Genomic DNA, 27759 nt, shown 5'->3' with positions numbered 1-27759 from the left:
GCACACACACACATACTATAGAAGAAGTGCCCACACACACACACACACTATAGAAGCAGTGCCCACACACACACACACACACACACACACTATAGAAGCAGTGCCCACACGCACACACACACACACATACTATAGAAGCAGTGCCCACACACACACACTATAGAAGCAGTGCCCACACACACACACACACACACTATAGAAGCAGTGCCCAGTCTGGACAAATTGCATTGTTCTATATGTACGTACATCAATTATACATTTGCATTGTAGAGCAAAGTCGCTTTATTCAGATTAAAAAAAAAATAAAAGTAACACAACAGTCTTCAAAATACAAGATCAGCTCCAAAATGTTGCAATCTTTTATATTTAATGGTTAATTTGACAAGTAAAGGAAGTAGACATTTTAAAATGTTTGATTTCATCTTCAATATGCTAGTTGTTGATGCTAGTTTGTGTAGGCAACAAACAATCAGCAGTAATAAAGCACAAACAAAAAGAAAACACTTTCAAAAAGCAGTATTGGTAACAATGTGTAATGCAGTATTTTAACAAGACAGTTGCTAAAAATACAAGAAAATAAAATATATACACATCGTATATTTTTCAATTGACAAACTCACACTATGGGACACTGCTGTCCTCTTAGCAGACATGGATGTTAATACATAATATTAGAGGTGAGCAAAAATATAAAAACATTTCGCACACATTTGTGTTAGTCTATTTTTAGTTTTGACAGGTTTCTCATCTCTAAACAATATGTATCAAGGTCCAGTTATAGCACCAATCAATACATTATAATGTGGAATGTCACATATTTGATATTTTACCATGGAAATAGTATTCCTATAGTTTCAATTAGAGGTAAGCGGTTCGGATCTTCCTGCCAAGTTTGGATCTCAAAATGAGGCAGAACGAGGCAAAATCATCATCTTATACGGACAAAACGTCATCTTTGTCTGACATCTGTGCAGAGATGTCCGTGAAAGATGTTTTGCCTTGTTCAGAGATCCAAACTTAACGGGAAGATCTGAGCCAAAACCGAACCGCTCATCTCTAGAATGAATAAGTATTTGCCATTAAAACTCAAATATGCAGTACTTCAAAATGGATATTTGGTGCTCACTCTGTGTGAACTTACAATATCCTGTATGTAAATGAATACAACTGAAGTACAGCTCGAAGTCTGACTTGGATAAAACCAGTTCCATATTTTCACATATAAAGCACGTTGTGACCTCTCACAAGAGTCCGTTTGTGGAAACAGAATATGCACTACAAGATCGCAGCAGGGGCTCTAGTCCCGGCCATCTTTTCCATAGTAAAAGGATTCCATTCACACTACGGTCAACATATAAAAAATAAATACACGTTTTGAGACTGGATTTTAAATCAAAAATAGACATTGCTTTTAAATTATGTAGATACTTCAAGTACATAAAACACAATGCAAGATATTAAATAAAAATGTACGTAAGGATTCAGAATTCTTACTGCAGCCATTGAGTAATTTTTATCATCTCAAAGTATGAAATCAACTTGTAGCTGAAGTGACATTAAACTACAAGACATAATACAGTACACAAACCTTTCCCTGCAGAAGTCAACACTACTACCAATGAACAACAGTCACGTCCAGGTGGGTAGACCACATGCATGATATAAAGGCTTTCATGAGCAATTTATAGCTCACATGAAGTAAGAAGTCACATAATTATCCATTTTGTTAAAAGGAAACCACGATGCCCAACATTTACAGCACCACCTTTAAAATATACCCATACAAAGGCTAAAAGGTAGTTGTAACAGGTAAACGTTATTTTCCAAAAATTAAAACACCAGAATGTGCAGAACATGCAGTTTGTGAACAACTGCATTAAAACAGCAAATGTCAAATAGAAAAAATGATGTACCAAAAACATTTACTTTAGTTAATGCTCTAAAAGTTCAAATATATAATTGAAAACTACCTACTTTTAAAGGTAATAGCTACTACTAATGCTTACATTATAACAAAATAAAAAGGTAAAATTTTGAAACAAAAAAACAAACAAAAAAAAAACTAAAGGCTTCAGTTAAGCAACTGAGGTTCAGTCCCTTGTGACTGCAATAAAACTGCAGTGTGCTTGCATAGCTTGGAAAGCAGACAAGTCTCAAGCACTGCTGCCTTCCTCCTGCTGTTCTTCACAGTGGTTGAATGTAGACATCTGCTCAGCAAAAGGTTGAGACATCCACTGTCCATTCTGAACCTGGCCAGCAAACTCTGAGTTACAAGGTGCTAATAAAAAAGTAAGATAAAAAAATTAATCATAAGAATACTACTGCAACAGTTGAATTGCACAAGATACTCACTAGACTAAAACGAAAGCGGAGAGGTTCTAAACAGAAGTCGAGCTAAAAGAGCAAAAAATGTTTTAGCGGAGCATTAATACATCCTCAAAGCTTCCCTGCAGCATAGTGTAGTTTGCACTTCATCTTTTTCAAAGACCACCATTATATTTTAGTAAGTTTACGGTTCTGATGGCACAGTTGTAATACGTGAGGCAAAGTCAACACTTGTCAGAAAAGTGTGTATGCCTCCGCCTACCCCTTCTGTCCGACTCAAGACCTGCCTGTCTACTGCCCCACCAATCAGCACTCACTAGGGGTGGAGCCATGTAGTACACTATGGACCTCATTCAGAGTCGGTCGAAGCGGCCGCACGGTCGTACGGGAAAAGGGGCCGGATATGCAAATGATTCCCTCGCAAGTTGCATCTCTAAGTTCGGATCGGTAGCTGGCCGACCAAGGGGAGGAAGCGGCCGGAATTCAAAAAAATACGCCCCCTTCTCGTACGCATTGCACGTCATCTCCGGGCATATAAGGATTAATCGAGACCATCGGAACTGGTCGTAGAGCTTAAGGTTGACCATACCCTCTCTTAAGCTCTACGATCATATCAGTGTAAAAACCTCCCATGTCACATGTGCCATGACGCTACTTTGTTAATTATGCACTCCCATAAACCATATGCACTCCCATAAAACGCCATTTGCATAATTAGGCACGCCTGTGTTCGGATCTCCACTCCCCCGTTTTCATGCACCTTCCCCTGTTACCACCCACAAACACCTCATTCTGTCACTCAAACTACCGACCTGGCTGTGTTCAAGGAGAGAGAAATTTCTGATCGTAGCGGCTAGTTTGCGCACGCGCATTGCGAACTTTACGCATGCGCAGTATAGCGAACATCGGTGGCGTACGACCGTGCGGCCACTTCGACCGACTCTGAATGAGGTCCTATGTCCCCTGCAACCTGGAGCTCACTCAGACGAATTAGGTTATATGGAGTCTGATTCAGAGGTAGCCACTACTGCGTCTTTATGCTAATGCTGCAGCCAATGGGCTTCCATCTGAGACTCCCACTGGATGCGGCGCTAATCCACTACTGTGCGTATTAAGATGCACCATTGGAGACTGCACCTACCCTTTGGCAAATGCAATTTCTACGTCTGAACATGGCCGAAGGGGTCAGGGCAAGTGTGTCTTTGGATGCAGTCGTTGACCGGGACATGCCTGCATAAGGCTAGCCCCCACCCAGAACACTCCCAGAAATGCCCACCAGAATTGCATGGTTCTGCATCTTTGTGCGGTAACCATCCAGACACATATGCAGTTTCAATCGGAGGCATCCGCAGACTGTAAACATTGGCCGATTGTGTGCACCATGAACATTATGTGCACCTCTCAATCAGACCCATGATCTCCTCATGGAATCAAAAAAAGAAAGGAAAAGAAAACTCTTTTGGCTGGGGGCACAAACTTAATATAATCTATTAAAACAAAGTTTATTACATAATCTTCAACTTACGTACATAAAAGACATACCATATATAGACAGACAAATTACACAAAGGTTGTATATTTAAGTATCACACTGTTAATTAAACTATTGTTGGACAAATGTATCGTGTTCTGGTCACTTAGTAGTCATCTAAAATGCTTATTGTGATCCAGAATATGTCCTCCAAGTATGAACTGCCGTGTTCATATGTCAAGGCAAAAAATATTTCTAAAAAACATATAGGATGAAGTATCTGTAGGGAATGTCACCAGACTGCCCCCTTACAGTATGGGGTAATATCTGTCAATGATTTGGATTGCCGAAATGAAAGAAGGAAAGAAAGAATAGTGGGTATTCAAGAACTGCACACTTTTAGGAGTGAAATACTGCTGTTAATTCATCTGCATGCATCGAATGATATTAATGAGTGTTAACCTTCTCAGTGTCAGTTATAACAGTCAGAAAATTAAGATGAGTAATAGTCATACTGAAAAGAAAGAATCAAGAATGCCATTCATCTGCTTTCATATCTCTATGCTTCAGCGGTATCGTGCAGAGGAGATAATGATGAGAGTACATATATTGACAATAATTGATCCCTTTTAATAGTTGCATCTGCTTTCGGTCCTACTGTGCCCGGCTCCTGCGGGCCAGTACCGATGAGAGTGCGAAGAAAGATAGAAAAATTCGGCTAAAGTCTGTAGTATTCCACATACATATTAAATAAAGTAATGTACAAATACATATGTGTACGTTTAGATACTTCAAAAAATATCGTTCCGTCCCGACATGCCAGGTACCCAATAAGTAATTAAAGACATTTGCTAATGATATAATGCTCCATCCTCGATCATAGTATTCTCTCTAGTTTGTGTCTAAACTCCTAGCCAATGATATGTGCTGTGAGTGTTTATCCTGCTATCTATCCTGTGACTAGTGTCTTTCACTTTACATAAAGTAGTAGGTGAGAGCTCATGCCTTGTCTTGTACAACTGAGAGTAAATATAATCACAGCACACCTGAGGATCTAGACAGCATTAGGTATGATAGGAAAACTCTTAACACTATCGTTTGCTAGTAGATAGTGGCCTGGTTGATTTAATCGATGTTTCTCCTTTGATAATACCTAGAAAAAATCATCACGATAGCCATTCCCCCGTTAATTGGGTATTTCAACAATCGATGGTAGTAATGTTGTACTAGGTATCACTCAATATTATACACCTGTTGTCACTGGCTTGAATATACATTTCCCAATGAATTGGAAAGTATCATCACATTAGACATTTCCTTTGTGAAAGGGTGTGGCAACAATTAATGGTAATAACGCTGTCTCAGATATCACTCAATAATCATCAGTAGTTGTCACTGGCTTAAATACAGGTTTCCTTTGTTAGACAATGTAATAGATTCAATCTATATTGCCTCTTTTATACTCACTACAAAAACATCATGATTTACATATCCATTGTGAATAGATGCTGTGACAATCGATGGTAATGATACTGTCACAGATATCGCTCAGAATTTGATCTAAAAGTTATCACAAGCTTGAATACAAATTTCCCTTGTCTCTGTCACCTCATTCTCAATTCTTACAACTAATGGCATAAAAGGTGAGAGACTGTATGGCAACAGTTGTCACTGGCTCAAATATAGGTTTCCCTTGTCAAACAGCATATAAATATGGCAGGGAAACTCTCACGACAAACGTCAATAAGTAAACAGTGATGTGATTATTAACACATCACTGATTACTGACAGGGTACTTCTCACTACACATACACAATTGCAATGCTCAACTTTACTGCTACTATCAATTCTGTTTTCAAGCTTGTGATAACTTTTAGATCAAATTCTGAGCGATATCTGTGACAGTATCATTACCATCGATTGTCACAGCATCTATTCACAATGTATATGTAAATCATGATGTTTTTGTAGTGAGTATAAAAGAGGCAATATAGATTGAATCTATTACATTGTCTAACAAAGGAAACCTGTATTTAAGCCAGTGACAACTACTGATGATTATTGAGTGATATCTGAGACAGCGTTATTACCATTAATTGTTGCCACACCCTTTCACAAAGGAAATGTCTAATGTGATGATACTTTCCAATTCATTGGGAAATGTATATTCTAGCCAGTGACAACAGGTGTATAATATTGAGTGATACCTAGTACAACATTACTACCATCGATTGTTGAAATACCCAATCAACGGGGGAATGGCTATCGTGATGATTTTTTCTAGGTATTATCAAAGGAGAAACATCGATTAAATCAACCAGACCACTATCTACTAGCAAACGATAGTGTTAAGAGTTTTCCTATCATACCTAATGCTGTCTAGATCCTCAGGTGTGCTGTGATTATATTTACTCTCAGTTGTACAAGACAAGGCATGAGCTCTCACCTACTACTTTATGTAAAGTGAAAGACACTAGTCACAGGATAGATAGCAGGATAAACACTCACAGCGCATATCATTGGCTAGGAGTTTAGACACAAACTAGAGAGAATACTATGATCGAGGATGGAGCATTATATCATTAGCAAATGTCTTTAATTACTTATTGGGTACCTGGCATGTCGGAACGGAACGATATTTTTTGAAGTATCTAAACGTACACATATGTATTTGTACATTACTTTATTTAATATGTATGTGCAATACTACAGACTTTAGCCGAATTTTTTTATCTTTCTTCGCACTCTCATCGGTACTGGCCCGCAGGAGCCGGGCACAGTAGGACCGAAAGCAGATGCAACTATTAAAAGGGATCAATTATTGTCAATATATGTACTCTCATCATTATCTCCTCTGCACGATACCGCTGAAGCATAGAGATATGAAAGCAGATGAATGGCATTCTTGATTCTTTCTTTTCAGTATGACTATTATTCATCATAATTTTCTGACTGTTATAACTGACACTGAGAAGGTTAACACTCATTAATATCATTCGATGCATGCAGATGAATTAACAGCAGTATTTCACTCCTCAAAGTGTGCAGTTCTTTTATACCCACTATTCTTTCTTTCCTTCTTTCATTTCGGCAATCCAAATCATTGACAGATATTACCCCATACTGTAAGGGGGCAGTCTGGTGACATTCCCTACAGATACTTCATCCTATATGTTTTTTAGAAATATTTTTTGCCTTGACATATGAACACGGCAGTTCATACTTGGAGGACATATTCTGGATCACAATAAGCATTTTAGATGACTACTAAGTGACCAGAACACGATACATTTGTCCAACAATAGTTTAATTAACAGTGTGATACTTAAATATACAACCTTTGTGTAATTTGTCTGTCTATATATGGTATGTCTTTTATGTACGTAAGTTGAAGATTATGTAATAAACTTTGTTTTAATAGATTATATTAAGTTTGTGCCCCCAGCCAAAAGAGTTTTCTTTTCCTTTCTTTTTTTGATTCCATTGTATCTTAACTCTAGGAGAGCACCGCCAATCGTGTATATATAAGTTGATGGCATCAGAATTAGTGACATTTCCAACTACAATTTGAGATTGATCACTCACTGCCACACAACTGTAAACATTGGCAATACTAATTTGAATTTCTCAGCCTGTGCGGGGACACTCTTCTTCTTTTTTTGAATACAGCCATGATCTCCTCATGCCAGGCAGTGAAATGGAACATACCTGTGACACCCACACAGCAGCGGCAGCACAATGGACACTGTTTTGTGATGTGACTCACACAGCTGATGAGAATTTTTAGAAGAAGAAATCAGGCTTATATTTAATATCTAAGATCCCATGTTTCAAAGAACAGAAATTAATGTTTCAACCCAGAAAAATCAAGGTTTCACTTCCGATAGTTAAGTGATATCCAATGTTTTAAATATCTGATTCAAAACATTAAACCATCAATGTTTCTGATTTGATTCCCACCCAATAGAACACTGCTACTAATTGACAATGTCCATTTAATAGGTTTAAAGAATGTTAGTTAACCACTGAAAATTAATGCCTGTATACGCACGCGAGGAAAGTTCCCGGTGAGTCTACCTGATGTTTTAAAGATACAAACATTTAAAAGCCAAAACCAACCTGTTTTTTCTTTTTAAATATTTGTCCCAAAAAAAAAAAATTTGGACAGACTCTCCGATGCCTGTATCGTGCAGGATATTACATTTACCCCATAAGCTGAGTGTTACCTGTAGGATCAGGCAAGTTACACAATCCACCTTCCCCATCAGGTGCCTGTTCATTAAGATTCGGGAAGGCAGCAGCATCATATCCGGGATCATACTTCTCCTCCTTTACGGCTTGTTTCTTTGCATCCTCTGTACAACAGGAGAAAATGTACCAGATCATCAGCACCAAAATAATGCATTCAGTGTACAGAACAATTAGATACAAAACCTCCAGACAGCTTATGCTAATTATTCCTTCTGCACAGGACATGCCAGTGAACAGTCAATAAATATATTCACGGCTGCATGCATAGATTTATTCCAAGTCACAGAGTGGGGGTCAATATGAACAATTTTTAACTGCCATGACATTGGTAATCAGAGGAACCCTACCTTGTGCCAACTGCAAGTTGAAGGTGTACTGCACCTCCTGGACTTCCCTGGCATTTTCTGTACCCTTCATTTGGTCTCTCAAGTCTTTTAACTTGATGTAGTGATGTACCTTGTCCTGTGCTCGGGGAAACTGTGCGCACCTGGCACTTGATGAAGGCATGACGTAACACATCTTGTTCCAAACAGAAAGGGACAGTGGGAATGAAACAGATCATACAAATCACCACACTTTATATTCTAAAATGTCAGAGAATATAGGTGAGCTTCATTGGAGAAAGTACCTTTAAATTCTATATATATATTAAAAAAAAAAAAAAAAAAAAAAATAAATTTTTTTTTAAAGACTTACTATTATTTCTCTGTCCTTGCTAAACAAAAACACTGCTATTCCTATCTCTGGACCTTCTAGAATTATCCACTAAAGAAGGGACTACTTTGTGCTGCAGCTGGTCAGTGACAAATGACCTCTGTATCACCACTGCTCCCCACACAAGATACAAAAATACCCTCACCACATATACAGGGCTGTTAAAATGAAATCATTCCTAACTAGAGCCCTCAGGAGCGAGTTCCAAGGCTCTTCATGAACGAAAATTCGGACAGCAGGTACTTAAGACGAACTGCTAACCATTTATTAAAAATATTAGTTTAAAATGGTCACCAGATGGCAAAAACAAGTCACTTAAAGAGTGCTACAATTGCTAAGGAAACACTTTACTGAACAGGTAATCAGCCACTGCTTCCAGATTCTTGGCTGTGGGGTGTTTTGAAGAGCCAGGTGTATCAGGAAGGATGTCATACAGTACGCTGACAGATGTGAAAAACAGACCTAGCTGTCATAGGCTGGTATTGCTCCAGACACATTGCATTCTGCTACAGAGAATGCTGTTCTTCTAATGAAAACAGTTGTTAATTGTTTCCTTCACTGTGTTCAACAAAGTAATTTGTATAGCTACACCACCTCCTGGTGCCAAAATTTCTAATGAATACTTTCATTTTAACAGTCCTGTATTCTAAATTCTATAAAGGTGCCTACAAGCGGTACTAGATTTTAAACGATATTGCAGTTTTCGACCGATTGGAACGACAAATCGTTTAAAATCTGTTTTGTGTAGGCACGATAACGATTGAGAGATCGGATCGTTGCCTACATCGTTCCGTGTGTAGGGGCCTTAACTGTTGAATACTGTAGCTTTTAAAACTGGAAGCTATTTCTGAGGAGTACAACGAAATAAAATAGCCACATTATTATGTGACAATTCCATTGTTTAAAACATTTTAGAGTACAATAAAATGTATTTGTTCTTAAAGCCGTATACTGACTGTTTCGGTGTCTGGAATTCTGTGTGGCTGGATTCCAAATTCAAAATTTTTAATCTTGACGCCAAAGATTTCTTTACTAAAAATTTCATATATACCTGCAAGGAAGAAAGAACATTGCATCAGCTTTTAAACTGTAAACAGAAATATACTGAAATAGTTAGAAGTGTAGGTGCTCATCTCACATTTTCCATTAAAGACAGCAATACGTGGCTTATATTTTTGTAGCTTTTGTAAAAGAATTCTCCCTCCTTCTCGAAACTCCTTGCTAGAGAGGACAGAAAACAAAGAGTAAACATTACAATACATTGAAAGACAATCCAATAGCACATATATACCGATTTCCACTTAAATGATTCTCACCTAGAGAGGTCCTTGCTTCCTGGTGTGGTCCTCTCCACCATGTTGGTAAAGCCAATGCCGTAGTTCTCTGGAAGAGCATGGTCATCTAAGTGGTTGAGCTGCTTGTCACTTAGTCCTGACAGGAACAGACACTTCCCTGGGATAGAGATCTAGCATTACTACTTTTTCTTTGCAAAAGTAATTAAACACTTTTGTTATGCATCAAATATATGGTTCCTATAAAAAAAAAAAAAAAGGGGGGTTCTTCTCCCCGACTTTCTAAATAGATAACGAATGGGATGAATGTGTTAATATATATCCTATATATTGATATGGCTACCTGTACTATGCAGCTACATTTCCACATAATTCTCCATATTTTCTATAATTGGTACAGTGTCACCACCATTACAGGGAATGATACCAACTCTGCAAAGGTCTCAGAAGGCAATGGGATTTATTTTCCTATTCACAAATACAGTGGGAATCCTATGGACAAGACAAATAGTTTGAATAATTTATACAACACTAAACTGCAAAAGTGGATTGGGATTGACGGGTGAAATTAAATAGAGAGCATTATAATAATTCAGAGTAACAAAAGGTGATTATCTGGATAATTGAAACAACAGTAGCACAGTTAAGTGATACAGACTTTCCTGACATAAGTATTTTCTCAAAGCACTTTCTATCTCAACATTAAGGGCTGGTTTGACAAAAAAAAAAAAAAGTTGCAACAAAACATTTAAAATTACGGCTGCGTACATTAAAAGCTTTCTTTCCTAAGCATACTAGACGGCTTTTTACTCTGATGAAGAGTAAAACAGAGAAACGTAGTTGATACCAGACTTGAACAGCTTACAGTACAATACACACACAAGGACAACATTTTTAATTCTTGGTGTCAGAACCTTTTCAGAAATTCATCAAACAATATACTTTTCATTTTGGATAAACTTGTATTTTAGATTTAGTAGCCATTCGGTAATGTAATATTTATAGCCAAATTGTAAAATATTACAGAAATTTCAGGGAATCATGACCTCAGAATGTGTTTTCATTGGTTTCTAGCAAATATATACATTTTTTGTTCTCTCTTACAGGATATGAGCAATTTTAGGGAGCTATGTGCATCTCCATTATACACGCGTACACTTTTGGATCTCCAGACCCTCGCCAAATCATCATTACCTTCCTCAATTATGTTGTATTTGTACAGTATGTCAATGATGTTGTATCTATATATTGTGAGTAAGCCACATTCCCGAGCCAAGTTACTTGGGGGGAGGATTATTACTCTAAGAGGAGAGAAGACGGTAATAGAAAAAAGATGCACTGTACTGAATGGTACGTTTTGAATGCATACTTATACCTTTTTATAAATAGAAAAAAGGTCTATATAAAAAAAAAAAAAAAAAAAAAAATACATAAGAAAAACAAACTTCCTTTAGACAAACACAAAGCATAAAAAATGGTTTGGAGCCATTTTAAAAAGGCATAAAATACGAACTAATCTTGAGACTATAAACAGCCTTTATTTAGCTTGCTTTTACTTGTAGTTGTATGTTAGGTATCTACTTCAATAACCTGATGGCCTGTATTAAACGCTTCAAATTTCTATTTAATTGGTACGAGGTCACCAGCGCCAAATGGGATTGATACTAATTCTGCAAACCTCTCAGAACGCAATGAGATTTATTTTCCTATTCAACAATACACTGGGGAAGTCTGTTGCAAGACATAGTTCATATGATAAAAAAATAAATAAAAATACATCGTTAGTGATGTTTAACGTGTGATATTTTTGCAGAACGACACCAGAGTATTCATACACTTTACAAATGCACGCGCATTAACTTACAGAAGTGGTTTCCGGGGCCAGGGTAGTGATGGCCTTTGTAAGCTGCCATAAGACCTGGGTTAATTCCAATCTGAAAATCAAATTTGGAGAGGATCCACAAAATTAGCCTGTAGCATATTTTAATGCCTAGAAAAAGCAATATGTAAAAATGTATGTCAATGGGATGACGTCCGTTCTGTGAGTCAATGCCACCAATTTATTACACTATTTTAAAGCAACATGACAGGAATTACAGTGGGTTTTATAGACAGTTTATATACACAATTGTCAAACAGAGGTTATTGGCTAACATTTTTCTTTTTAACAGGTATATTTAAAGTTGTTTCCTTACATGGAGAGGCATAGGTCACATCCACAGGCGGATAAACAATTATTGGCTAACATTAACAAGATAGAATAGCATTTAAATAGCTATCCAGCATAGGTTGTACATAGCATGTATTCTATATAGTGGAGATTAAAATCAGTGAATGACATAAAATATATCAGTGATATTATATATGGGTCAGTACGAGCTCAGAAAAAATACATGTTTTGAGCTGAAAATACCATGGCTTAATTAAGTGACATTTGTAGATTCAGTGTCAGATGTGGATTAGCATATTTGCAAATGATCCTATGAATTTGGGAGATGCACGATTTTAATCGAAATTTTTCTTTACAATATATGGACTTGAATCAGGAATTTATAATTTGCCACTACTAGTCATGAAAAGTGAAAAATGATTCTAATTTCATAATCACTGAGCATAATAATTGGAGAGGACCCACAAAATTATTAAACATTGGGAATTGAAAACAAGAGCGGTTTAGGGAAATAACCAGCTGGCAATGGCAGGTACAGACAATTTGCTTAAGCTAGTTTATATTCTCCACAAACAATGGACTATATACTATAGTGCTGATTCAAAGTATTATGTGTACGGAACTAAATGGACCTCACTGCCCCATCTCATCTGCTTGTGGAAGGAGCAGTCACCATTATCGGTGTACACTGGCACCAGCTACCAGAGAACCCCGCACAGCCCACAATTCTGACTACATGACCTCAATCAACTCTGCTTACATGTGATTGCCAAGTTACTGCCCACTTCAGGCCCTTCAGCCTCAAATAGAGAAGAGGCTGTGTTGCATATGACTTGGGAGTCCCAAAATACATAATTGAGTGCATCAGCAATACAATTTGATAACTAAGTCGGAGTTACGCTGCAGATCTTATTTGTCATATGCGCACCATGCAAAGACTGATGTGACTTCTTCTCTGCATTCCACAGGTAAATTACAACTACTGCTCCCATCAGATGCTGTTTTAGTGATTGCCTCAGCACAGTTTTGAAAATTTATACTGGGTAAATTACAACTACTGCTCCCATCAGATGCTGTTTTAGTGATTGCCTCAGCACAGTTTTGAAAATTTATACTGGGTAAATTACAACTACTGCTCCCATCAGATGCTGTTTTAGTGATTGCCTCAGCACAGTTTTGAAAATTTATACTGGGTAAATTACAACTACTGCTCCCATCAGATGCTGTTTTAGTGATTGCCTCAGCACAGTTTTGAAAATTTATACTGGGTAAATTACAACTACTGCTCCCATCAGATGCTGTTTTAGTGATTGCCTCAGCACAGTTTTGAAAATTTATACTGGGTAAATTACAACTACTGCTCCCATCAGATGCTGTTTTAGTGATTGCCTCAGCACAGTTTTGAAAATTTATACTGGGTAAATTACAACTACTGCTCCCATCAGATGCTGTTTTAGTGATTGCCTCAGCACAGTTTTGAAAATTTATACTGGGTAAATTACAACTACTGCTCCCATCAGATGCTGTTTTAGTGATTGCCTCAGCACAGTTTTGAAAATTTATACTGGGTAAATTACAACTACTGCTCCCATCAGATGCTGTTTTAGTGATTGCCTCAGCACAGTTTTGAAAATTTATACTGGGTAAATTACAACTACTGCTCCCATCAGATGCTGTTTTAGTGATTGCCTCAGCACAGTTTTGAAAATTTATACTGGGTAAATTACAACTACTGCTCCCATCAGATGCTGTTTTAGTGATTGCCTCAGCACAGTTTTGAAAATTTATACTGGGTAAATTACAACTACTGCTCCCATCAGATGCTGTTTTAGTGATTGCCTCAGCACAGTTTTGAAAATTTATACTGGGTAAATTACAACTACTGCTCCCATCAGATGCTGTTTTAGTGATTGCCTCAGCACAGTTTTGAAAATTTATACTGGGTAAATTACAACTACTGCTCCCATCAGATGCTGTTTTAGTGATTGCCTCAGCACAGTTTTGAAAATTTATACTGGGTAAATTACAACTACTGCTCCCATCAGATGCTGTTTTAGTGATTGCCTCAGCACAGTTTTGAAAATTTATACTGGGTAAATTACAACTACTGCTCCCATCAGATGCTGTTTTAGTGATTGCCTCAGCACAGTTTTGAAAATTTATACTGGGTAAATTACAACTACTGCTCCCATCAGATGCTGTTTTAGTGATTGCCTCAGCACAGTTTTGAAAATTTATACTGGGTAAATTACAACTACTGCTCCCATCAGATGCTGTTTTAGTGATTGCCTCAGCACAGTTTTGAAAATTTATACTGGGTAAATTACAACTACTGCTCCCATCAGATGCTGTTTTAGTGATTGCCTCAGCACAGTTTTGAAAATTTATACTGGGTAAATTACAACTACTGCTATACTAAGAGCAATTTATCTAAAGGAAGTTAGGAATGTATTGTGAATCTGTGTTGGCCTCCCCCTTCTCACAAATTGTTTATCTTAGACTTTATTGCATCCCAATTTAGTGTGTGTTAGAGCTTTTGGGGTGGGGTCCCAATCAGTGAGCACAGAGACACATGTTTGTAACTTTAGATATTACTGCTCCCACAGGCTGCATAGCCGGAGGCTGCCATAGTCTGTGTTAAGATTCAAAGTGTTCTGATTATAAGTGTAAATACAATTTGATAACTAAGTCGGAGTTACGCTGGAGTTAAACTGGAGGAAAACGAAACTCAAAACCAGAGCACTTTCTGAACAACAAGAAGCAACATACTTATGTGAATGAACAAAATCAACATCTTCTGCTGTATCCAGGCAACTACTTACTGCACTCACTGCTTGGACACTGCAAGTGCTCCCCTGTCTGTGTGCTGCTCTTGTTGATTGATCTTTGTTGAACAGAACACTTTGGACTGGATCAGCTCGGGTACATTGTAATTTTGTCCTCATTCATTTTGTATTGCCTTTTCCAATTGTGTCACATCTATCCACATTAATCATTTGTTTATAAACTAATTCCTGCACCCACTACTCACATACCTCTCCTTTATATATCACTTTTGGAGCTGCGCTCATACATTAGCAGCACTGTTCTTTACATGTATTTTTGAACATTTAACAACTTTAATCCACACTGACTCTATATCTCACTGTCTCTACATCACACAGCCTCCACTCCAGTTTACATCTCAATTATTACCTTGTCCACAGCATGAACACCCTTACTTCACACAACCCCCATATTCTATGTCCACATAATCCTCTACTTTATCCGTCCCTCTCTTCCCCCTCCTGTTTCCTCCACTTGCTGTTCTTCCTTTTTTTCTCTCATCAGTCTGCTTCCAACCCTCTGCTTCTTTCCCCCACTTCTCCTATACCTCCACTCTCAACCACCTCCCTCCATGGTCTTGTTACCCCACTACTAAGCCCCATTCCCTCCTCGTTCTGTCTGTCACCTCCAGGGCTGCCAAGAGAAATTCTGGGCCCGGGTACTGCAACATCCTGTGGGACCACATCATGTATGGCTGCACCCATTTGTGAGTGGGTCTAGCATGTGAGATGCACCCACTCACAGGAGCATGGCATAGCACCCAGCAGCTGGAACTAAAGTAGTCACTACTGTATTAGGATGGCGGGACAGTCCCATAATAGCTGCATTTCTTGTCAGGCTGTATATAGATGCTAAAATGTAACACACAAATTAAAGTGCTTCTACTTTACTTTGTACATCTCTCATGTAAATAACACAAACAATCTATTTTCTATCATAGAGATAGATGTATGAAGGACTTAATTTTTACATAACATCAGGTCGTCTTATACACACACATTCCGCAGCACATATCCTAACCCACTGCTCCATGCTCCTTCTTCACTATCTACCCCTCTGTGTCGCCCCTGTCTGTCTGCCCTTCCCCTTTAGAATGTAAGCTCTCACGAGCAGGGCCCTCATCCTCAAGTGCTTCTCCTCCCCCTACTTATAGTATAATTTACTCCTAACTCCCTACAATGGCACCTACCACCTGGTTGCTCATGTCCTGCTGCTTGTGTTTTGCAGCTGAGTTTATAACCTTGTCCTTGTCCTGCATTGTTTTGTATTACTATTAACTGTTTTTCTTGTGTGCTCATTTATGTACTGTGTAAGGCGCTGCGGAACCTTTGTGGCGCCATATAAATAAAGGATAATAATAATAATAATAATAATCAGCGCCTATAAATTTCTACTATAAAATTTAAATTTGTAATATTTAGCAAAGTGTAATCCTATGCGTTACTCTTGTCCAGTATGAATACATTTAATAGTTGTTTTAGGCAAATCGGCTATAAACAGTAATAACTAGTCCAGTAATGTGTAAAACCAGTGTTAGCCATGTGTAAGCAGCAGTATGCTACAATGTGTCAGGTGATGCTTACTTACAATCACTATGTCCAAATTAAAGGTTAGAATATCTGGTAGAGTTTTAGTCATGAGCTCAGCCTCAGATACACCATTAAAACGGTCCACTTTTCTTTTAACTTTGAAGGTGTCTGTGATTTTCTCTTGTTTTCCCGATTTGGGGGTCTTTGTGCTCTTCGCAGCTGGTTTCTTTGGTTTGGGCTCAGCTGGAGCTTTCCCCCTCTTTCTTTTTCCCTTTGTAGGCTCTTCTGAGCAAGATACAACAACAAGATATAAATATATACATTCCCAGCAGGCATACAAATGAATGACAACCACAGATATCAGCATACTAAACATTTGCATTAGAAGGGATATACCTTTATGAAAGTACACTTTTCTTTGCAGTACATGGTACATTTATCATTTAAAAAGCAATTTAGTTCAACCTTTTGATAACGTCATTTTTTTTCTAGGAGTTCATTATCGGCATCCATTATTAAAAGATAGGTAGTCTTCTTGTGTTTGCTGGATAGTACCCTACTAACTTATTTAGAGAGGTATATTGCGAGCATGACTGGGTGTTAATGACAGTCAGGGCGGTATTCAATTGTTTTGCCCCTTTATGCGCCCAACAGGAGCTATTCAATTGTTGCTCCTATCGGGCACGATCAGCTGCCAGCGCACCATTCAGCTCACAGCCCCAAGGGTTCGAGCTGAAATGGGCGAAGAGTGACCTGTTTGGGTGCCCAAATAGCACTTTTCTCAATCGCGCCCAGCACTTTGGTTGGGGGTAGCCATTTTACGTGGCTAAATCCAACAACTTTGGGCGCGATCAGCGCGTAAAACAGCAACAATTGAATTGCACCCCGCGATCTCCCGTCACTTTAGATGGGAGGAGATCGGGCGCACTATAACAATTGAATACCGCCCTCAGAGTATAACTGAAAGCTCAGATAAAGCATGACTTGACAGGCAGCACTACTCTAATGATTTGGTACACGTGCAAGGCCTGATAGGGTTAGCATGCATTGAGAAAGGGGTATGGGAGGAGAAACAACCTCTTCAGGGGCAAGGACAAATCATTTCTTGGCCAGTTAATGTCCCATAAGATGTTCTTTCAACATTATAAATGGCTTAGGCCAGAGGTTCCCAAACACGGTCCTCAAGGCTCCCCAACAGTTCAGGTTTTAGAGATATCCATGGTTGAGCACAAGCGGCTTAATTAGTACCTCCATTTGATTTAAACAACTGTCCTCAACCATGGATATCTCTTAAATATGAACTGTTGGGGAGCCTTGAGGAGCGCGTTTTGGAACTTCTGGCTTAGACATTTGTATGAAACAAAAAATATTCCTAGGACTAAATACTTAACTCTTTGGAGATAGACAACGAATGGAAGTCAGGGTTTCCCAGAAATTAAACTACTAGTATGTTAGACCTGTCAATTGCCAGATTGCTAGCTTTGTGCAGAGATATATATATTTTTTTAATCCTCTCTAGTTTTTTTTTCCCCGTTTCACCCATCTCCCAATTTCCTTCCCCGTTCCTCATGTTTTTTTCCCCTTTTCTGCCATCTCCCCATTTTCTTCCCAACTCCGCCAGCAACACCTCCGCTCAAAGTTCAGGGCTCAGTAGAGAGTAAGGGCCTGATCAGCTTTGGGAATAGAGTGAGATTTAGCACGTAACTGATCATCTTGGGTGAAACCATACTGCACTGCAGGTGGGGCAGATGTAAAATGTGCAGAGATTTGGGAGGAGTGTGTCCAAACTGACATCTAAAATTGCAGTGTAAAAATAAAGCTGTGCAGTATTTGTGGGCTACATGCAAAAGCAGCCAGTATTTACCCTACATGCAAAATAAATTTTATGTATTTGCATCCTTGCATTGCAACATGGTTTGTCCTGGTTCAGTTACGTGCGTTCTCTCCACTCTATTCTCAAAGCTGAATCAGGCCCCAAGTACCAATCAATCAGCGCCTATTTGCCACGTCACAGGCCATGTTTGAAAAATGACAGGAGCCGATTGGCTGGGACTTTATCTCCATCCAAGGCTTAGTAAAATAGACTCCAAAGTCCCTCCTGCACAGCATCACTCTAGCTACCTTTGGTAAAGATAATGTGGCAAGTTATGAACCCTTATCTCCAACTGAGACACATTGTTGCCTTTTGTCATTGTCTAGTATCCCCACGCTGCTTGAATTCATTTGAAAGACATTGCCATAACAGGCCACTTTTGAAGGGCACGATTTCACTGTACAACTTACTAATGCATTCTCCCCAACCACCTACTAAATTTCAGTTAAGGGGCCTATCCATTACACAACCTTTTGCACGATCCGACCAAAGCCAGTAGGTTTTGGTCACATCGTACAGAAAGTTGTGTAATGGATAGCCGGCAAGGACCAGCGATGCGCGTGCACGCTGGGTCCTTGCCGCCCCAACTATCTACTGAACATGCCCGTCAATCTGACAACGATCGTCAGGTTCGGCAGATTCAGAGAAAAGAGGTTGGGTTCCTGCACTGAATGACGTTCAGTGACCGCCATTCTGAACGCTAGTCGTTCATTCTTTCAGGTCGCCTAGTGGATAGGCACCTTAACAGTGGTAATCTGGCCCCTCTGGAAGACTAGTCATTCTACACGGTAAGTGAGAGCTTCCCAAGTTCTTCAAAAGCCACACAAATATAAAAAAAAAAAAAAAATTATATATATAAGATAAGATCTTAGACAAACAGTTAGGCATCTAGACTTGAGGATCCGAGTAGCCAAATAAATAAGCCTCCTATCTGAAGTACAACACTGAGCGGATGGAAAAACAACAGCATCTCTTACTAATAAACTGCACTAATTTTCTCAGAATCAGTGGCTTTTGTGTGCTTTAAATAAAGCCTTGTTCCATTGTCCACGATCACAGGAACTACTGATATTCATTATCTCCATAATACATACACTTGCTCCTAGGAAGTGTAAATACCTTATTGCTTTCATACAAACCACATAAATCTCCTATTCCAACAACAGGCAAACTACACCTACTTCCATTTCTGTCCAACTCTAAGCTATCGTCCATTCTCCGTTAAAGAGTATTTATGACACACACACACACCTGATTAATTTCGATTCTCAGGAAGTTGAATGGTCCATATGCTTGTTTTCCTTTATTACTGTGTAACATTGGCAACTTAAAATGGTGTTGCTGACCTACTATACTATGTATGAAAACAAACAGAAAGAGAGTCATAAATGTCCATTAGTGTGCATATGAATGACCCCCTTCTAATTCACTATTACACTTCAAAATCAATAACAAATATAGCATATGTATAATGAATAGCCGAAAGTGGGACTGGTGTCATGAAAGTGGCAGTTTAACCTATTGTGCTTTTCATCTCCAGATCATGCAATTAGTGGATTGGTTTAGTTATTTCTTCTATGTAATAGATCAGCAATTTTATTATCTAGGGATAAATTTACTAAAGTGAGAGTTTTTAGAAGTGGAGATGTTGCCCATAGCAACCAATCAGAAAACACTTAACAGCACCTTCTAGAAGATAATAGCTAGAATCTGATTGGTTGCTATAGGCAACATCTTCACTTCTAAAAACTCACTTTAGTAAATTTACCCCCTAGTCTTGTAGTAATGACATGTACTTATAGCCAGTTAATTATGGTTTCATATAAAAAGTTTACCTTGTGTTTTTGTAATATTGGAATTATGATTTAATATATTGATTGATAGGCATTATGGTCCTCTATATATGATTGACAATTTTTGGGACCGATACAATTCAGCGTGATGCAGGAATCAGACTAAACTAGGGCAGCGATGCTGTTTTCCGGCTTAGCTTGTGCACCAACAGCATCGCGGCCAGCACTTATGTCTGAGAATGCTGGTTACTGCGACTAAACACCCGACTTAAGGCGGGGTAACCGGCATTCCCTGACCAAGTGCAGGGCACAGCATGGTCACTTGAATAGCTCCAGTAACACCTTCCCGGCACTATTGAAATCACGCTGAATTGAATTGCCCCCTTTGTGTATATACTTATGATGAATAATTTCTTTGCATTATAGTGATTTTCGGGATCAAAATCTGTCATTTCCATGTATGTCCAATTTGTCAGCAATTATTGTCCCTTATGTTAAAGTTGTGGTCAGCGACACACATTTTGGGGCGCATTCGGAGTTAGGTTGAATTTGAGCCTAAACTGCAAGTGCCAAAAGCACCCTAAAAAACAAACAAAAAAAAACACATTTTGCTTAGCTCGCAGAACTGGCCATATACACACTCAGGTAAGCAAGGATAGCATATGCGTTTCATTTATTCCTGGAGAGAATAGTAGTATTTAGACCACAATGCAGAGACAAAAATTAAAGTTTCTAAAAATCAGTCAAACCAATCAGTCACCGACTTCCCCTTTAAAAGATGAAATGGATTTATTGTTGCAGACCAATTGTTAATATCAATGCAAACCAACTGCATCAACAGCACTACTATAATATTAGTATAAGTGGGAGGAATACACATGCACTCAACCAATCTGAGTACCCCCAAGTGAACCACCTTCAAACAAACGTACAGCGACCTTGCAAAAGTATTCACACCCCTGGCTTTTTACCTTTTTTGTTACATTACAACCTGTAATGTATTTATTTTTTTAATCTGAATTATATGTGATGGATCTGCACAAAATAGTCTAATTTGGTGAAGTGATATGAGAAAAATATATATAAAAAAGAATCTTTATAAATAAAATTCTGAAAATTGGCATGTACATATGTAATCACCCCGTTTGCTATGAAGCCCCTCAAAAGTTCTGGTGCAACCAATTACCTTCAGAAGTCACATAATTAGTGAAATGAAGTCCACCTAGGTGAAATCTAAGTGTTACATGATCTGTCAGTATAAACACACCTTTTCTGAAAGGCCCCAGAGGCTGCAACACCACTAAGCAATAAGCATCACACCATGAAGACCAAGGAGCTCTCCAAACAAGTCAGGGACAAAGTTGTTGAGAAGTACAATTCTGGGTTGGGTTATAAAAAAAAATATCCAAATCTTTGATGATCCCCTGGAGCACCATCAAATCCATCATCATCAAATGGAAAGAACATTGTACCATAACAAGCCTGCCAAGAGAGGACCGTCAACCAAAACTCACAGACCGGGCAAGGAGGGCATTAATCAGAGAGGCAGCACAGATACCAAAAGGTAACACTGAAGGAGCTGCAGAGTTCCACAGCAGAGACTGGTGTATCTGTGCATGTGACCACAATAAGCCGTACACTCCATAGAGCTAGGCTTTATGGAAGAGTGGCCAGAAAAAAGCCATTACTTAGTGATAAAAATAGGAAGACACAATTTGAGTTTGCCAAAAGGCATGTGGGCGACTCCCCAAATGTATGGAGGAAGGTGCTCTGGTCAGATGAGGCTATAATTGAACTTTTTTGGCCACAAAGGAAAATGCTATGTCTGGCGCAAACCCAACACATCCCATCACCCCAAGAACACCATCCCCACAGTGAAACATGGTGGTGGCAGCATCATGCTGTGGGGATGTTTTTCAGCAGCAGGGACTGGGAAACTGATTAGAGTCGAGGGAAAGATGGATAGCGCCAAATACAGGGATATTCTTGAGCAAAACCTGTTTCAGTCTGCCTGTGATTTGAGACTGGGACGGAGGTTCACCTTCCAGCAGGACAATGGCCCTCATTCAGAGCCGTACGCTCTGAGCAGAGCGCACGCTCTGAGCAGAGCGCACGCTCTGAATGAGGGCCGGGCTCCATTTTCATGGAGCGTCCTCCTGGACGCTCGTATAGCTGTGGGTCACCACCCACAGGCTATACGAGCGTGCTTTGTGATGGCCGCGTTGGTCGAGACCATCGCGACCATCGAATTTGCGAGCCGGAGCCTGCGGTTGAGGTTTTCAACCGCAAGCTCCGGAGTGATTTTGGCTCTATCAGAGCCAAAATCACTCCCACTGACATCACTAGTGATGTCAGTGGGCCGGCTTCTGACGGGAGGCGTTCCCGTGGGAACGCCCCCGTCAGGGAGGCACGCCCCCGGCACGCCCACCAAAGGGGGCGTGCTGTCAATCAACAATCAACAGTCCTTCGCTCGGCGCGTCTGGCGCATGCGCACGACGGAGCTCCCTCCGTCGTGCGCATGCTCAGTGCATAACATCGACCCACTTGCGAGCGGACAGCCGCTCGCGAGTGGGTCTGAATCAGGCCCAATGACCTGAAGCATATTGCTAAAAGCAACACTCAAGTGGTTCAAGGGGAAACATTTAAATGTGTTGGAATGGCCTAGTCAAAGCCCAGATCTCAATTCAATTGAGAATCTGTGGTCAGACTTGAAGATTGCTGTTCACAAGCAGAAACCATCCAACATGAAGGAGCTGGAGCAGTTTTGCCTTGAGGAATGGGCAAAAATCCCAGGGGCAAGATGTGGAAAGCTCATAGAGACTTATCCAAAGTGACTTGCAGCTGTAATTACTGCAAAAGGTGGCTTGACAAAGTACTGACTTTAGGGGGGTGAATAATTATGCACGCTAAAGTTTTCTGTTATGTTGTCCTAAATGTTGTTTGATTTACAATATAAAAAAAAAAAAAAACTTCACAGTTGTAGGCATGTTCTGTGAATGACATGGTGCACACCTTCAAACAATCCATTTTAAATTCCAGGTTGTGAGGCAACAAAACATGAAAAATGCAAAGAGGGTGAATACTTTTGCAAGGCACTGTATATGCATCAGTCTTGTGGTATCTTATAGAATGTTCACAGCCCTTTTACGTTTTTGTCTGGTAATGCTAGAGAGAGTATGTTGGCACTGAATAAGTGTTACGATAAAAAAAAAATAAAAAAAATATTTACAAACCATTCACCCCTCAGGATATTTTCCTATTTTAAAAGTAAGTAGCTGGCCAAGGAAATAAAAAAACATGACTAAGATCAACATCTCCATAGCATAAAGAGGCTATCACAAGATATCCAAATGCTTCCAGCTTGGACTTTCCACTGTAATGCTGGGTACACACGGAACGATCTGTACCACCAACAACTTGAAAAATATCTCTCAGTGAAGTCATCCTGCCACATGTCTGAACAGGCAAAGTTGACGATATTGTCCAGATTGTCCTACATGTACAGACGATCATAGATATCGTTATCATTCATGCGGGAACACACATCGTTGGTTGTTCACTGCATAAAAATGAACGATATATCATTGATAGATATCGTACCGTGTGTACGCACCTCAAGAAACTCTAGGAAATGTCATATGAGGGGACTACTCAAGGCAAGACATGATCTGATATACCCAGAAAAACCTTTGATAAACTGTTCAGGAACACGTCATCATACATCTATCCTTTTTGTGCCATATGCAGCGTGACAGCCAGTGCGACTTAAATGCTCCACCACAGGTAGCGATTCCTTTGCTCGGGTACTTCACAAATTAAGTGGGAAATGCAATTGTTTGCGCCAGTGGCTTTAACTACTGGGCGACTGACAAAGCAATTAAATTGTTGCTCGGCTCGAGAACAGTAGCCGCCGATGGCAGCATTTTTGTTCGCACTCTTCTGAGGTGGCAAGCAGAAATTTGGGTGCCTAAGAAAAACTCTTAGCTGGCTTCAAGAAATATTAAAATTGTACTTGATGCCAAATGAGGTTTAAAGTAATGATTGATAAGAAGCCCAAACTATTGCACATGACAAATTCAACGTTTTATCATTGGTTACATTTTGCATCTAAATAGTAGTTTCCCCAATGTATACATAAAAAGATTTTGTTTTTACCTTGCACAGGCTCCTGAGCAACATATGGGACCTCAGTTGATGTTTGCATATTAAGAGGTTCATGGGCTGGCACACCAGTCAAAGTGTGGAGAACCTGAGGCTCGTTGGCCGGCATGCCAGAAAAAGCCTGCAGCTCATGTGTTGGGACTCCTGTAAGTGTGTGAAGAGTCCTCTGCTCATTTCCCAGTTCCATGCTTGAAGGAGAATTCATCATTTGGTGGAATGGATAGGCGTAAAATGCCTGGGCTTGTTGGAAGTTGTAATAGCTGAAATAAGGAAAACTATTGTTTTTAGGAATTACAGCTTCTTGGAAGAACAAATGAAAAGAGTGAAAAATTAAGACATGCCAGGACGATATCGCCAACATACCCTCCAACATGACCCTTTCCATCAGGTACAAAATGCTCTAGCTTATCATTAACTTCAGTGTTTAAACACAATTCTCACCAATTTAATTATTTTAACACAGGTGACTGTAATCATATTAAGTGGGAAGTCCAGGAGCAGAGCATTTTGTACCAGATGGAATGGGTCATGTTGGAAGGTTTGCGCTTTACCTGTACTAGCTTAACATTTTTTCTTGCCTCCTTGAGATGAGCCCATTTCTTCAGCATGTATCTGGTAATGTATGGGAGCCAATGACAATCAACCATTTGCTTCTAAACAATGGAACATGGACAAAACCGGTCGTTTAGACAAATTGGTTAAATCCGTTTGATTAACCAATTTGTCTGAATGACCATTTTTGTTTGTTTTCCAGATTTGAGAACAAATGGTCAATTGTTATTGGCTCCCATACATTACCAGATTTTCATTCCAACCAGCCAACTAGTTGGAGGAAAGTTGGTCTGGTGTATAGCCAGAGTTAAGTAAAGGATCCCATACATCAGGCGGCTGTTTCCACGATTCCCCAAATTTCTTCATGTTAAAAATTTCTGAAATGCTGATCACAATCATAATTTGGTCGAGCTCAGCAAATCAGGGAAATCCAACAATGTTGGATTTCACCGATGCCCCGATCCTGGCGTCTGGGGGCCTTTACACGGAATCAGTATTTGATGCCGGCGGCTGAATATCCGCCAGATCAAATACCGACAGCGGAACTTCGACGGACCTAATTTCCGACTGGGGCTGGTAAGTATCGCCCCCCCCAACCTTCTCTTGGTGGTGGCTAACCCTAACCTCCCGCCTAGTGTCTAACCCTGACCTCACCCCACCTAAACATAACCCCCCCCATCCCCGCACCCCAAGCATCCCTAAACCCCCCCTTTCCATACCCTCCCTGGGGTCCCTAAACCTAACCCCCCCGCCCGCGACTAGATGCTAAGACACCCAGCTTACGTTTGTTCGGTGTGTCGGGATTTTGTAGTGGAGCTAATGATAGGCCTCGGGATTTTGACGCCTATATTTAGTCCCGTCGGGCTGTCTGTGCTGGGATAGCGCCCGCGGGTATCCTGACTGCATCCCCTTTACACATATGGAACTTTCAGACCAGAAGGGGCTAATTACTGTTTCTGACAAGAGGTTCAATACATGCATTGTTGGGTGGTGGGGGTTCACAGAAACCAATGTTAGGAAACACTGGATTACAAACAGGATCTGTACTTTTACAGTGATCACAAAATATGCGCTATAGCAAATGAAGGACTCACTTTTTAAAAATGAGCGGGTCCTGCAGGACGCGCTATGTGCACGCCGCAGAAGCCATCTGAGTAACTTCGCCCAGTGTCATCCTAACCAATTGGCACAAGCGGCAGTGTTTCCTCATCCAACAATTATCCTTATTAGATGCCCACTATCTATGGATCACACAGCATGACAGCAAGCAGCAGCAGGGCACAGACATACCCAAGCATCCCAGTCTATTCCACAGCCTCCCACGCTGCCTTTCCCCTGCACTTTCTGGTGTGGCACAATAAATACCGGGAGCTAGAGAAGGAGATCCCAGAGAAACAGGTGGGTTTTATTATAATTTTAACCCCCTGCTTGCAAGTTCATTGACCACCCGTGGCTGGAAATGCTGCTTTCTGGGCACAGGAGAGGGCATGGGTGGCTGGCAGAGGATATTGTCATGAACAGGCATGTGATCTGCTGGTAAATGGTGACAGCATAGCTCACAGACTTGTTCTTTCATTTTTAACATTGCATATGTCATCATGACAGTATTGTAAACTAGTTATTTACATTTATATTAGAAATAGAAGTAGGAAATAAGTAAACCAGAGGTTTATCTTTGTAAAGGGAAAATAAATATGGGATTTGATGCATACAGAAGACGAGCTTATGCCTTAAAAAAAAAAAAAAATGTACTCAGGCACATTGACACCACATCTATCTGTGCGCGCATGTGATATACATCTATCTCTATCAGGAAAAAAGGAGCCAGCACATCCAAGGTTAAATATCTGACAATTTTTTATATATCCATAAAGTGCATTCCAAAGTGCAAAAAATGAGCGGAGCAGATTATAACATAGCAGCAAAGCTCAAGCAAGGCATATAATTTGTAGTGGCAAAGAAAACTGATACTTATCAGCAACATGTTCCCCTCAAAGAGACAGGATCAACTTGCCAGCTGTTTCGGTGTGAGTTCACAGTCGTCGGGAGCATATATAAAAGAAATTGTGTGGTTTTATATGGATTGTGAAGCTGAGAGGGAGTGGCAGGCTATATGCATGTGTAAAGGTGCATATACACGTAAAGATTTTCTGTCCAACCATCCAACTAATTGATTAGTTGGAATGAAAATCTGGTAAGGAATGAAAGCAAATGACAATCAGCAATTTGCTCCCAAACGCCGGAAAATGGACAAAAACTGTTGTTTGAACAAATTGTTTAGATCAAACATTTAACGAACTTGTCTGACGACCATTTTCATCTGTTTTCTGGCATTTAGGAGCAATTTGATGATCATCGGTTACTCCCATATGTTACCAGATTTGCTTTACAACTAATCAACTAGTAGGATAGTTTGACAGAAAATCTTTACGCGTGTACCCAGCTTTAGAAGTGGAGTGCACATATATGCTGTAACACTGGAGGGAAAGTTTAATTAAATCTGTCTATTGCTAGAGCCACATCGCCTACCTCATCTCCGAGCACCAGCTGCTTCAGCCAGCTGGGCACCAGCCCAGGGTACCGGCATGGAAGCATAAGACAGCACAACGTGTGGTGGGACCCCCTTCGGTGCAATGCCATTGAAAGCCACTAACCCCCTCCTTATCCTCCAGTACTGCACCAGCTATCTACCCTTGCCCCCTCCCTACCCCAAAACTGCCTGCCCCTAGCCCCTTCAGCACTGTTGCAACTGCTGACTGCACTTACCACCCCCCTAACACCAGCACTGCCTGCCCTTACTCC

At 39.9% G+C, this 27759-nt stretch overlaps 1 protein-coding gene across 1 annotated transcript in view; it reads right to left on the bottom strand.

The window, feature by feature from the left end:
* Positions 1–336: 336 nt before the first annotated feature.
* The window catches only part of TDG (thymine DNA glycosylase), a 28391-nt gene continuing 968 nt past the window's right edge, over positions 337–27759 (bottom strand). The window contains exons 2-10 of the mRNA XM_088454343.1: positions 24400–24665; positions 16637–16863; positions 11918–11987; positions 10078–10213; positions 9900–9982; positions 9718–9812; positions 8395–8566; positions 8023–8151; positions 337–2278 (exon numbers count right to left, since the gene is read on the bottom strand). Coding sequence (XP_088310469.1) covers positions 2154–2278; positions 8023–8151; positions 8395–8566; positions 9718–9812; positions 9900–9982; positions 10078–10213; positions 11918–11987; positions 16637–16863; positions 24400–24665 — 1303 coding nt within the window. The 3' untranslated portion in view covers positions 337–2153. The remainder of the gene's footprint in view (positions 2279–8022; positions 8152–8394; positions 8567–9717; positions 9813–9899; positions 9983–10077; positions 10214–11917; positions 11988–16636; positions 16864–24399; positions 24666–27759) is intronic.

Source organism: Taudactylus pleione, unplaced genomic scaffold, assembly GCF_031769625.1.
Source record: "Taudactylus pleione unplaced genomic scaffold, aTauple2 ptg000040l, whole genome shotgun sequence".
NCBI lineage: Eukaryota > Metazoa > Chordata > Amphibia > Anura > Myobatrachidae > Taudactylus > Taudactylus pleione.
The sequence above is the reverse complement of the archived record's forward strand: the minus strand, read 5'-3'. Positions and strand labels throughout refer to the sequence as shown.